Source organism: Pongo pygmaeus, chromosome 15 (assembly GCF_028885625.2).
Source record: "Pongo pygmaeus isolate AG05252 chromosome 15, NHGRI_mPonPyg2-v2.0_pri, whole genome shotgun sequence".
NCBI classification, from domain to species: Eukaryota; Metazoa; Chordata; class Mammalia; order Primates; family Hominidae; genus Pongo; species Pongo pygmaeus.
Window position 1 is genome coordinate 43,863,119 of NC_072388.2, and position 14,367 is coordinate 43,877,485.

The following is a 14,367-nucleotide window of genomic DNA, read 5'->3' on the forward strand; positions in this document are numbered from 1 at the left end:
AGTCAATTAAAAAGCTTTAAAAGCATTACTTAACATTACTCTGCAGTGCGTGCTGTTATTTTCTGTTTCCTCTTTAAGAAAACTGCCTATGGTGTATGATTGTAATACAATATGAACATTTTCATGTTTCAGCATGGTCAGGGCTTTTAATTTAAAAAAATAAGGTAAAATTCACTTAAAATAACCATTTTAAAGTGTACAATTCAATGACATTTAATGCATTCACAATGTTCTGCAACCACCACCTATAAAACATTTTTTATCATCCTAAAAGGAAATCTCATACCCCTTAAGCAGTCACTCTCTCTTCTCTCCTCCCCGCAGTCCTAGGCAACCACCAATCTTCTTCCTGTCTCTATGAATTTACCTATTTGGATATTTCATATAAATGGAATCATACAATATTACAATATGGACCTTTTATGTATAGCTTCCTTCACAGTTTTTTTCTGAGGTTTATATACCTCAAACATTGTACATTGCAGATCAGTACGATATTCCTTTTTATGGCTAAACAGTATTCCATATTTTGTGTGTGTGTGTGTGTATACCACATTTTATTTATCTATTCCTCCATTGACATTTGGGTTGTTTCCACCTAAATCTATACTACTTTAGTTTGGATTGATACCAACTTAGTTTCAATAGCATACAAAAACTCTGCCCCAAAACAGCTGAGTCCTCTCCTGTATGTTTCTATTATTACCGATTGCATCTATATACATTGTGTGTTCATTAACATAGATTTGTAATTATTTTATGCACTTGTCTTTTAAATCATATAAAAAAAGGGGAACTACACACCAAAAACATAGTGATCCTGGCTTTTGTATACTGATGTAGTTATGTTTATCTAACTTCTTGATTTCTTCTTAGAGCTTTTAGTTACTGTCTAGTTTTCTTTCATTTAAGCCTGAAGAACTCCCTTTAGTATTTCTTATAGTATAGGTCTACTTGTGACAAACTCCTTCAGCTTTTATTTACGTGCTAATGTCTTAATTTCTCCATTGGTTTTGAAGGACACTTTGCTAAATATAGAATTCTTGGTAGATAGTCTTTTTCTTTCAGCACTTTGACTATGTTATCCCACTGCCTTCTTGCCTACATAGTTTCTGATGAGAAATCAGATGTTCTTATTATTGAGAATCACTTGTGTGTGACAAATCTCTCCTCTCCCTACTTTTAAGATTTTTTTTTGTCTTTGTCTTTTGACAGTTTGATTATAATGTGTCTCAGTGTGGAACTGTTTATATTTATCCTTCTTGGAGTTTGTTGAGATTCTTGGGTGCATAGGTTCCTGTCTTTTACCAAATCTGGGCAGCTTTTGGTTATTTCTTCAAAATTTTTTTCCACTGTTTTATTGTTCTTCTCCTCTGGGACTCCTGTAATGTGTATGGTGGTACTCTTGATTATTCCCATAGATTTTTAAAGACTCCAATAATTATTCTTCATTTTTTTCGTTTTTTTTTTTTTTTTTTTTTTTTTTTTTGAGACAGTCTGGTTCTGTCACCCAGGCTGACAGGCAGAATTATGACTCACTGCCTCATGAACTCCTGGGCTCAAGAGGTCTTTCCACCTCAGCCTCCCGAGTAGCTCAAACTACAGACACATACCACTATACCCAGCTAACATTTTTTTTTTAATTTTTGTAAAGACGGAGTCTTACTATGTTGCCCTGGCTGGTCTTGAACTCCTGGGCTCAAGTGATTCTCCTGTCTCAGCCTCCCACAATGCTGAGATTACACATGTGAGCTACTGCGCCTGGTCATTCTTTTTTGTTTATACTCCTCAGTCTGGATAATTTTGATTTAAGTCAACAGTTATAAGTTCACTCATTCTTTATTCTGCCTGCTCAAATCTGCTATTGCATCCCTCTAGTGAATTTTCATTTCAGTTATTGTATTTTTCAGCTTCACAGTTTCTACTTGGTTTCTTTTCATAATTTCTATCTTTGTTGATATTTTCTATTGTTAAGACATCATTCTTCTGGTTCCTTTAACTCTTTGTCTGTGGTTTCCTTTACCTCTCTGAGCATATTTAAGACAGTTGATTTTAAATTTTTGTCTAATATGTTCAGTGTTTGTGCTTCTTTAGAGAGAGCTTATATTAATTTCTTCCGTAAATAAACTGTACTTTCTAGTTTCTTTGCATGGTTCATAATGTTTTTGCTAAAACTGGACATTTGAATATTAAAATATGCTAACTCTGGACATCAGATTCTTCTCTCTTCTTAGGATTTGTTGCTGTTGTTGTTGCTTCCTGTGAAATATAGTTGTTTGCTTGTTTAATGACTTTTCTATATGATCTTTGTAAAGTCTGTATTCTTTGTCCTGTGTGGTCTCTGATGTCTCTGTTCCTTTAGCTTGTGTTCAGGGGTGCTTTGATAGATATTTGCCTGATCAGCAGGAGCTATACTAGAATAGAATAAAGTAATGAAAGAAAGAAATAACAACAACAACAACAACAAAAAACCCTCTTCCAACCTTTGAAGATTGGCTGTGTGTTAGAGCATGCTTTCAGTACTCAGCGAGGCCATTTATAACTCTGCCTAAGCCTTCACTCCCTACTTGTGCTGAGCCCAAAGATAAGCCAGAAGTAAAAGCTTAGGGTCTTTTTAGATTGTTTTTGAACATGCATCCTGCCCTAGGCATGTGCATAGCTTCTAAATTCCTCAGTATATGGAGATACTTTTGAATAATTTCCCAAAGAAACTCTACCCAGCTTTTCCTTCCAGGCTTTCACTGCATCTATTATTTGCCTCAATTGTAATTCTTTGTCCTAGGTGGCAGCATGTTGTCCATTTGTCTTACAGTGTTTTTGAGGAATGTCTTCTGTGTAGCTTTTTTTTTTTCACACTGAATAGATTTCAAGTTATGTAAAACAAAGTCAGGTGCCTTCTGTCATTCTTTCAAGTAGTACTCTCTGATGGTAAATTTTATGTGTCAATTTGACTGCATCGTGGATTGCCAGATGTTTGGTTAAACATTTTTTTCTTAGTTTGTCTGTGAGGGTGTTTCTGGATGAGATTCATTTTTGGATTGGACTGAGTAAAGTAGATTGCTCTTCTCAACATAGATGAGCCTCATCCAATCTGTTGAAGGCCTTAATAGAATAAAAGGCTGAGTAAGAGAGAATTCTTTGTTTTGGCCAGAATATGTTTGAGCTAGGACTTTAGTCTTCTGCCTTTGGACTCATTCTTGGACTAGAACTTACAGTATTGGTTCTCCGTTTCTCAGGCCTTCGTTCTTGGTGATATGGTTTGGCAGTGTCCCCATCAAAATCTCATCTTGAATTGTCGTTCCCATAATCCCCACATGTCATGGGAGGGACCTGGTGGGAGGTAATTGAATCATGGGAGCAGTTACCCCCATGCTTGTTCTTGTGATAGTGAGTTCTCATGAGAGCAAATGGTTTTATAAGGGCTCTTCTCACTTTTGCTCAGCACTTCTCCTTGCCACTGCCATGTGAAGAAGGGTGTGTTTGCTTCCCATTCCCCCATGATTGTATGTTTCCTGAGGCCTCTCCAGCCATGCTGACCTGTGAGTCAATTAAACCCCTTTTCTTTATAAATTACTCAGTTTTGGGTATATCTTTATTAGCATTGTGAGAACAGACTAATACACTTGGACTGGAACTATACCATTGACTCTCCTGGGTCACTAGTTTACTGATGCAGATCTTGGATTTCTCAACCTTCCGTACTTCAATGAGCCAATTCCTTATAGTAAATCAATCTCTTTCTCTTTTTTTTAATTCTCTTTTTTTTTTCTCTCTCTCTCTCTCTCATTCCCTCCCTTTCCTGTTGGTTGTGTTTCTCTGGAGAATCCAGACTAATACACTGCCAAATAAGTAAGAACAGACAAACAAACACAATTCTCTAAGCATAAGGTCTGTGCTCCCTCTACAACCAGGGACCAAGGTCCCACACTGGAAATGAGTGCTGTCTTCAAGACTGCTGCCAAAGGTGCTGAGACGCTGAAGAAAGCAAGCTGAAAAATCCCGTTCTTCAGAAAGAAACATTTAATAGGACTTATGAACAGAAGCAATGTCTTGGGTGGACATGAGATGGTGGATCCCTCTACCTGCCCTCCAGAAAATATCCTTTGTAAAGCAAGCTTTTAGGGTAAAGATTTGTGTAGCTTGTCATGCTTCAGACTTTCTTGTGAAACGTGACCACTGGGGAGATTAGATAAGCATCTTTATTTACGCTACAGGGATTGTTTATTTATGAGAAGTCTTCCATGTTACAGGCATTCTTAAAGACCTTGCTGCAGGAGTCGTCATGGTCATCATGGTAGTTTCACTTCAAGGTGGCATCACTCTTGTCATGCAACAGGCTGTTTTGCTATGGGGAGGGGGTCAATAAGGGCAATCAAAAAGGCTGCAAAGCTTTTGTACAAGAACATTTCCTCTTTTAAATTTTTTAATTGACAAATAGTTATTGTACATGTTCATGGGGTACATGGTGATGTTTTTATACATATAATGCATAGTGATCAGATCTGGTTAATTAGCATATCCATGATCTCAAACATTTTCTTTTTCTGGTGTTGGAAACATTCAGTGTCTTTTTTTTTGCTGTTTGAAATTATATTTCTTTTTTTTTCTTTTTTTTTTTTGAGACAGGGTCTCCGTTGCCCAAGCTAGAGTGCGGTAGCCCAGTCTCGGCTCACTGCAGTCTCTGCCTCCCAGGCTCAAAGGATCCTTCCATCTCAGCCTCAGGATTAGCTGGGACAACAGGCGCATACCATCATGCCCAGGTAAATTTTGTATTTTTTGGTAGAGATGGGATTTCATCATGTTGCCTAGGCTGGTCTCTAATTTCTAGGCTCAAGCGATCCACCCTCCTCAGCCTCCCAAAGTGCTGGGATTACAAGTGTGAGCCACCATGTGTGGCCTGAAATTATATTCTTATTGACTATAGTCATCCTACAGTGATATAGAACACTAGAACTTCTTATTCTTATCTAGCTGTTATTTTATAACCTTTAACAAATCTCTCCTTATCCCTCCCTTCTACCTATCATTCCCAGCCTCTAGTATCCTGTATTCTACTTTTTACTTCTATGAGATCAAATTTTTTAGCTTCCACATATAAGTGAGAACGTGTGGTGTTTAATGTTTTGTTCCTGGCTTATTTTTCTTAACATAATGTCCTCCAGCTCCATCTATGTTGTTGCAAATGACAAGATTTCATTCTTTTTTTATAGTTTAATAGTATTCCATTTGTATATACCACATTTTCTTTATTCATTCATTTGTTGTTGAACCCCTAGGTGGATTCTAAATCTTGGCTATTGTGAATAGTGCTGTAACAAACATGCAAGTATAGTTGTCTCTTAGATATACTAATTTCCTTTCATTTGGATAAATGCGCGGTAGTGGGACTGCTGGATAATATGGTACTTCTGTTTGTAGTTGTTTTAGGAACCTCCGTAATATTTTCGATAGTGGCTCTACTGGTTTACATTTCCACAAACAGTGTTTTAAGAGTTCCCTTTCCTCCACATCCATGCCAGAATCTGTTATTTTTTGTCTTTTTGATGATAGCCATTCTAACTGGAGTGAAATAAAACCTCATTGTGCTTTTTATTTGCATTTCCCTGATGATTAGTGATGTTGGGCATTTTGTCATGTGTTTCTTGGCTCTCTTTCTCTCTCACTCTTGCTCTTGCTGCGTTGCCCAGGCTGGAGTGCAGTTGCACAATCTCAGCACACTGCAGCCTCCACCTCCCAGGTTCAAACAATTATCCTGCCTCAGCCTCCCATGTAGCTGGGACTACAGGTACGTGTCACTATGCTCGGCTAATTTTTGTATTTTTTCCTAGAAGAGACTGGGTTTCACCATGTTGGCCAGGCTGGTTTTGAACTCCTGGCCTCAAGTGATCCGCTTGCCTCGGCCTCCTAAAGTGCTGGATTACAGGTGTGAGCCACCGTGCCCAGCCTGCCATTTTTATGTATCTTTTAAGAAATGTCTGTTCAGATCATTTACTCATTTGAAAATTAGATTGTAATTTTGTGCTATTGAGGTGTTTGAGTTCCTTGTATATTCTGCATATTAATCACTTGTCACATGAGTTATTTGCAAATATTTTCTTTCATTTTCTGGTTTGTCTTTTCATTCTGTTGATTGCTTTTTAGTTATATATAATCTCATTTATTTGTTTTTGCTTTTATTGCCTGTACTTTTGAGGGCTTATAAAATATTTTCTCAGACCAATGTTCTGAAGCAGTTCACCTATGTTTTCTTCTAGTAGTTTTATATTTTCAGGTCTTCCATTTATGTATTTGATCCATTTTGAATAGATTTTTGTATAGGGTGAGAGATGAAGTCTAGTTTTATTCTTCTGCATATGGAGATGTAGTTTTCCCAAGATCATATATTGAAGAGACTGTCCTTTCTCCCAATAAGTGTTCTTGGCATCTGTGTCAAAGATTAGTTTATTGTAGACTGTAGATATGTGAATTAATTTCTGGGTTCTCTGTTCTGTTCCATTGGTGTATGTGTCTGTTTTTATGCCAGTACCATGCTGTTTTGGTTACTACAGCTTTGTAGTATATTTTACAGTCTGGTAGTGTGAAACCTCCAACTTTGTGCTCAGGATTGCTTTGTTTTTTGTGGTTCTATACAAATTTTAGGATTTTTTTTCTATTTCTGTAAAGAATGGCATTGATATTTTGATGGAATCTGCAGATTGCTTTAGATCTTTAGATAGTAAGTTGCTCCTTTTTTTTACGAAGCCTCACTCTGTCACCCAGGCTGGAGTGCATTGGCACAATCATGGATCACTGCAGCCTTGACCTCGCAGTATAAGTTAACCCCCCCACCTCAGCTTCCTAAGTAGCTGGGACGATAGACATGTGCCACAGTGCCTGGCTAGTTTTTGTATTTTATTTTGGTAGAGACAGAGTTTTGCCATGTTGTCCAGGCTGGTCTGGAACTGCCAGCCTCAAGTGGTCTGCCCACTTTCTTGGTTCAGCATTTTCTTGGTTGTTGTAGACCTTTGGCTATTCTCCAGAGCCATCTTGACTCACTACAACCTCCGCCTCCTGGGTTCAAGTGATTCTCGTGCCTCAGCCACTGAAGTAGCTGGTACTACAGGTGTGCACCACCATGCCCAGCTAATTTTTGTATTTTTAGTAGAGACAGGGTTTTGCCATGTTGCCCAGGCTGGTCTCAGACATCTGGCCTCAAGTCATCCCCCACCTTGGCCTTACAAAGTGCTGGAATTGCAGGCATGAACCACCGCGCCCAGCCCTAATCTTTTTTTTTTTTTTAATCTCTAATATTGCCATTTAAAGAAAGTTGTATAAGCAAAATCATTATACCTGTAACCTTTTGAGATTGGCACTTTTTCCCCCTACTTAGTATAATGCCCTTGCATCCAAGTTGTGTGTATCAATAGTTTCGATAGTTTCTTTTAATTGACAGATGTACCCACAATTTGTTTAACCATTCATCTATTGATGGGCATTTTGATTATTTCCAATTTTTTTTTGCTATTACAAATATAACTGTTATGAAAAATCATGAGTAAGATTTTATGTGGACTTAAGTTTCATTTCTCTGGGATAAATGCCCAGGATGGCAATTTCTGGGTAATGTGAGAAGTATTTAGTGTTTTAAAAAAACTGTTAAATTATTTTCCACAGTGGCTGTACCATTTTGCATTCCCACCAGCAGCAGTATGTGAGTGATCCAGGTTGTTCACATTCTCACCAACATTTGAGTTTTAGAATGATCACTTTGACAGTGTGTGGAGAAGTGATTAGAAGTGGATGGCATTCTAGATGAGAATTCTGTCTCAGAAATTTTTGTAGTTGTTATGGTGAGACATGATGAGGGCCTAACCCAAACTCTGAAAGTGGGGATGGGCAGATTGGAGAGAAGTTAAGGGAATGAGTTGACAGAATTAAATGATCAATTTGTTGTAGGACTTGGAAGAGGGAAATTTTTAAAGAAAGCCTTCTTGTTTCTGATTTGGGCATTTTGGTGGATAATGGTACCATTTAGAGAAGTAGGTAATACTGGGAGAAGGGTTTGTCGGGGGTTAAGAAGATATGTTTAGTTTTAGGCTTGGTCATTTTGAATTTACTTTGTAATCCAAGAGGCGCTGGCCAGTAGGCAGCATGCTACATAGGTCTGAAAATAGCATAGTCATTAAGGGAATGGATTTTAGAGTCATTTGAGACGGAGTCATTAAGGGATTCCAAATCTGAGTTCTCTCTCTTACTCTCTGTATATCTATTGGCAAATTACTTTACCTCCATTTTCTCATTAAATGAGATGGAATCATTGTGAGGCTTAAATAAGGCAACATGTATAAAACACTTAGCACATGTCAGGTACTTAGTATATGGTAGTTGTTGTTATTATTATTACAGATTTGCAATTTGGAAACATTATTTTTTCTCTAATGTCAAATGCTGCCCAAAAGGCAAATGTAATAAAGGTTAAAGTATACTCTTTGGATTTAGCAATCATGGGGCCTTGGGGACAGCAGGTTTGTAGGGCAGAAGCTTGGTTATGGTATCAGAGTATAATCAAGAGGTGAGTGCCTGGAGACAAACACAAAGATATTTGTTCCCCAAGAAATATGTAAAAGGAAGGAGAGAGAAAGAGATTAGACCAGCTGGGACTAAGGAAATATTTGTGCTGAGATTATTTTTTTTCTTTGAGCAAAGATTAATGAATTGTTAGCCTTTTTTTTTTTGAGACAGAGTCTTGCTCTGTTGCCTAGGCTGGAGTGCAGTGGTGTGGTCTCAGCTCACTGCAACCTCTGCCTCCTGGATTCAAGTGATTCTTCTGCCTTAGACTCCTGCGTAGCTGGGATTACAGGTGCCTGCCACCACACCAGGCTAATTTTTCGTATTTTTAGTAGAGACGGGGTTTCACCATGTTGGTCAGGCTGGTCTCGAACACCTGACCTACTGATCCGTCTGCCTCAGCCTCCCAAAGTGCTGGGATTACAGGCGTTAGCCACTGCGCCTGGCCACCCTTTACAAATGGAGGGACATTTCTTTTAGAATGACTAGCTGGGAGGAACTATTGGTAGAGATGCACATGAGTTTTGTTTGTTTGTTTGTTTATTTGTTTGAGATGGAGTCTAACTCTGTCACCAGGGCTGGAGTGCAGTGGCACGATCTTGGCTCACTGCAACCTCCACCTCCTGGGTTCCAGCGATTCTCCTGCCTCAGTCTCCTGAGTAGCTGGGATTACAGGCACCTGCCATTGTGCCTGGCTAAGTTTTTGTATTTTTAGTAGAAACAGCGTTTCATCATTTTGGCCAGGCTGGTCTCAAACTCCTGACCTCGTGATTCACCCTCCTCGGCCTCCCAAAGTGCTGGGATTACAGGCTTGAGCCACTGCGCCTGGCCTACACATGAGTTTTTTAGGTAGGGAATCGTCTTCATGTTAAACTCTTCTCCATGGCCTATATTTTTGTCACTGATATAAGGAGGAGAGATCATTGGCTAAAATTAAGTTAGCAGATATTGAAGTATTTAATCCTCACAATGATTGCTTGGTGAAAAGTGTAGTTAAATTTTGGAACAGCTGTTATTAGAAAATGGGAGAGAACTGTCTTGAGAGAAACAGAAAGATTGCTATAGTATATTGAGAATCGAGCTAAAGTTGGAGTTGGGATTTGTAGTTGCACCAGTTTACAGGATTGACTATTTTTATTTCTAATAAATTTTGTAAGGGAAAATATTAATCCAGGACTAGAGTTATTTTGGAATGGATATAGCAGAATGAAAAGAATACAGAGGAGTTATAAAGATATAGTTAGGTGAGTGGTTCAAATGATAGACTTTTTAAAAAAATTTTTGGATGAATGGTAATAAAAATAAAGGCAAGAGAAGGCTATTAGGAATATTATTACAGAAGGATCAAGAGACAAGAGGTCTTGAGGAGCTTGAAGACAGTAATAATTAATCAAATACAACTGGAAGGTTTGGAGATAGCCGTGTGACATATTAGAGTATAAATGATTCAGAGATATGGCCCATTCCTAGACAGCTTGAAAGTTGATGAAATAGTTATTGATAGTTCAATTGCATGTAGGCTGAGGTTGGGGTGATATGGGAGGCCTGGTAGTATTAATAATAACTATGTCTGTAATGCCTATTATAACTAGTATTTTGGTTACAACTAAAAGTGAAGTGGGCTGGGGAGGTGGGGCATCTGTGATTTATATCATGTGACTTTATAAAGTTTATTGTGTTTTCTCATTTAAGTTCATACTAATAGGTACAAAAGCCATACTGAAGCTAGCTTGAATTCAAAGAAATGGAATTCTTTTATTAAAGAGTCTCATATTATTAGGAAATACATAGGAGATAGCTTGGTTTTCCCAGTTCCTGCTTTTGAATGTGGTATGTCAAATATCTCTCTCACTCTAAGTAGTGGCTACTTTGAAAATATATTGGCCTACTCTGCCCCTGCAGATTCCTGCCTCTCAAAGAAATCTCAATATTATATTCCCTTCCCAATCTTGGGGGAATTGCCGTAAGTCTCTCTCTACTCCTGCTTCTTCCATCTCCTCTCCATGCTGAGATGACTCCTAGGACATATAATTTTGGGGAAGAAGGAATGAGATGCTAACACTGACATGGTTTTTTTCTTGCTAACTCATCTGGCTTCACAGTGAGTGACTCAACTGCAGTGTTTGCGGGGGTATTTATTATAGGCAAAGAGGGCAGAATGCCCATGTCTAATCTAATATTTGATCTGAGGATAATATCTGGGCCTCTTCAACAACCACCTGGGGTGAGGCCTGAGGTCATGCCTGGTGATACATAAACCTGCTAGTGTTTTTGTTCTTGTTTCTGATTGTTATGCCAATTGACCTAACTTCTGGATCACCTTTCATACTTTGTGGTTTAATTTTTTTTATTTTTGAGACAGAGTCTCACTCTTGCCCAGGCTGGAGTGCAGTGGCATGATCTCGGCTCATTGGAACTTCTGCCTCCCAGGTTCAAGTGATTCTCCTGCCTGAGCCTCCCGAATAGCTGGGATTACAGGTGCCCTACACCACACCTGGCTAATTTATTTTTATTTTTTTATTTTTAGTAGAGACAGGATTTCACCATGTTGGCCAGGCTGGTCTCGAACTCCTCACCTCAAGTGATCCGCCTGCCTCAGCCTGCCAAAGTGCTGGGGTTACAGGCGTGAGCCACCGCACCGGCCAACCTTGTGGTTTATATTGAAGTTGTCTGCTTATGTGACACCTGCTATCCCACAGCCCTTGATGTCCAATTTAAACAGGCACCTGCTTGACTCTCTAGTCGGCTCATCACCTGCCATATTCCCAGCTCCTACAGCATAATGTATAGTCTGTATAATTTGTTTTAGAATATTCTAAATGTCTCTTTTCAGTCATTTTTTTTTTTTTTTTTTTTTTTTTTTTTTTTTTTTTTGCCACTGAATAGCCCTTCCTTGCTAACAAAAACAAGCAGTTAAGCGATGGCTTTGCTGCACTGAGGTAGGTTCTGACTAGGGCTCTCTTGCAGCTTAGCTCTGATGCCATCTTGTGGTCAAGTGGGTATCTACACAGGGAGCCTTTTATTCTGGTTTTGGCTGTTGCCTACTACCATGCTAAGATCAAAGGCAGATTTGCTCTGTTTTTTTTGTTTGTTTGTTTGTTTACGTTTTTCTTTTGCTGTGGATTTGTATTTGGTTTCCCTCATTGAGGGAGGGGAAAACTCAGAGTTCAATGCCCTCTACACTGACCAGTGGGTTAAAGGGAAGCTTTTTCCTTGCACCTCAGGGACAGTTTCACCCACATTTCCCACAGCTATTTCCAGCTCAACATTTTCAGAAAAGAACTCTTTATCATTGTTCCCGCCTCACCCCCTTCGTTCCCCCAGTGAATCTCATTCTTAAATTCTGTCATCTTCTACACTTTATCTCAGTGAAAGGCTGTTTATCCATTGCTAAGTAAGAGGCCCAAGAGCCAATGGGGACTGTTTCCCCCTATTCCCTCATTCACCTATTCTGCCTCCCAATACCTGCTAATTTTTTGTCCATTTCCTCCATTCCTTCACCACAGTCTGAATCATGGCCTTCAATATTTCTCATTGAAACCATTGCAGTTGTTTGTCTCTGTCATATCTTTATGTCTTCCATCTTCTAGCCTTGCCTACATTTTCCTTCATTTTTATTCCAGCATTGATTGAAACTCAAACTTGAAATCCTTCAGTGCCTCTGCAGAGCCTACAGTGTAAACTCCAAGATCCTTGATATGAGTTACAAGATACTCTTTGAGTTGGCATTTGTCTCTTTCTGGGCCTACTATCCATTCACTCCCCACCTCACATGTAACACCTAGTAGCACTTAGTTCCTGGAACACAATTAACTGCTTCATGCCTATGGGCATTTGTTCATGCTTTTCCCTTTTGATTAGAAAGAAACCTCTGTAGGCCTTTCTCTTGGGCTTGTTCAGGTGGTCCAGTAGAAGCATCCTGCAAAATTGCCAGAGGGTATGTGACTTTGTGGGCCTATAAGAAACAGATGGATCTGGCCAGGCACAGTGGCTCACGCCTGTAATCCCAGCACTTTGGGAGACTGAGGCGGGCAAATCACCTGAGGTCAGGAATTCAAGATCAGCCTGGGAAAAACGGTGAAACCGCATCTCTACTAAAAATACAAAATTAGCTGGGCGTGGTGGCACATGCCTGTAATCCCAGCAACTCGGGAGGCTGAGGCAGGAGAATTGCTTGAACCTGGGAGGCGTAGGATGTGGTGAGCCGAGATCATGCCATTGCACTCCAGCCTGGACAACAAGAGTAAATCTCCATCTCAAAAAAAAAAAAAAAAGAAAAAAAGAAACAGATGGATCACTCAAAGGGGAAATTGCAAAGAGCAATGAAAGGATTCCTTGAAGAGAGTTTAATGAGGGAAACATTACTAAACCTTCACAAACAGGAACAATCAAGAGGTGGTAAACACTCCAGGACTAAAAACAGCTGAAAGCCATTACCTCTCCTGGGCCTAACAGTATACTGGAACCTGGAGTGATCTGTAGTTGTGTGTGAGAGGGCGTCCAACGGTTGCTGTATCGGAAAGTAGAGAACTGCAGTCACTGCCAAAAATTGCAGGGGAAGGGGAGAAAGAGAATAAAAGCTCAACCCATCTCTCCTTTTACCCTGCAATCTTATGCTGGTGGCTCTCATTGGCTGAGTCCAAATGCAAGCCAGAGGATAAGGGAGCCTAGTTGATACAGTCCACAGAAGTCAATTTCTCAGAGCCAGGGAGAGAATGGCAGAGAAAGGACCAGGAGAGGCAAACAGAGTATAAATCTGTTAACTGGTGTTCTGTGAGACAAACTGGGGAAGAGGTTTAGGGGTGTCACCTTTTAGTATAAAGACTTTCAATTAATCACCTCTTAATCAGCTGCAAAAGGTGTCCCCAAATTTTGGGCTAAGGAAAGAGGACTGAGAAATGATTTTTTTTTTTTTTTAAATACAGACTTTCAACCATTTCTTCTGTTTTAAGCTCAGCTCTACACTTTGCCTTCAGATGTATCTGGAGCCTCCAATTCCTGAAACTTTCTGGGATTTGCAAAACAAATCAGCTTATTTATTAGCTTCCTTGCTCTTAAAAGTGAGGTCTACGATATCTCTTTTCTATTAGGTCAGTTTTCACAAAAATATTTCATTAGAGACACATTTACTATCGTGGTCAGGAAACAAATATACGCTCTGCTTTAGATGGACACTCAACTTTTTATCTTCTAAGATTGTTTTCCATACAAACAACTTTGAAAAGATAGTCTGGAACAAAAGCTGTCAGTGCCTCTTCATGAGACATACAGAAACACAAAAGACCATTGGAGAATTGTCTCCCAACATTATGGAGGAGAGACACAGTCAACTCATGGACTGGCCCTTTTTAAAAAGAAGAATAGCATTCTAAATTTCTAGTTGATGGAGATACCATATCCCTGACTTCAGAAACAGATAGTGAAGTATGCATTATTTTCTAACTCCTTTTCAGGCAATCTGTGTTTCATGAAGCAGAGTGTAAGTGCTTTTCACAGAAAAATTCCATCTGTCTTATACTAAGTATTGTTTATCCCAGATCCAGCATTGAAATATCTATTAGTTTTAGTTTTTGGTCTTGATGTGAGTTTTCACCTTTTTTAGTGGCTTCAAGGGTGTTTAATGCAATGTTGGGAAAAGGTACATAGAAAGAATGTGTAAAGGTTAGCAAAACCCTTTCTCTTTCTGTGTGGACAAAATTTACCTTGGATCAACTTTCTAATTATATGTCCCTAGAAACCTGTAAATGGCAGAATGTCAACTGTGTAACTAGCAATGTTGTTTATAGTAAAAATAACCCTGATTGATAAATTTACCTTGAC

At 39.1% G+C, this 14,367-nt stretch overlaps 1 protein-coding gene across 1 annotated transcript in view; it reads left to right on the top strand.

The window, feature by feature from the left end:
* LOC129012334 (uncharacterized) overlaps nucleotides 1-14,367 on the top strand; it is a 52,276-nt gene that overhangs the window by 7,139 nt on the left and 30,770 nt on the right. The window contains exon 3 of the mRNA XM_054447980.2: nucleotides 4,627-4,760. Within this exon, the coding sequence (XP_054303955.1) occupies nucleotides 4,627-4,760 (134 nt within the window). The remainder of the gene's footprint in view (nucleotides 1-4,626; nucleotides 4,761-14,367) is intronic.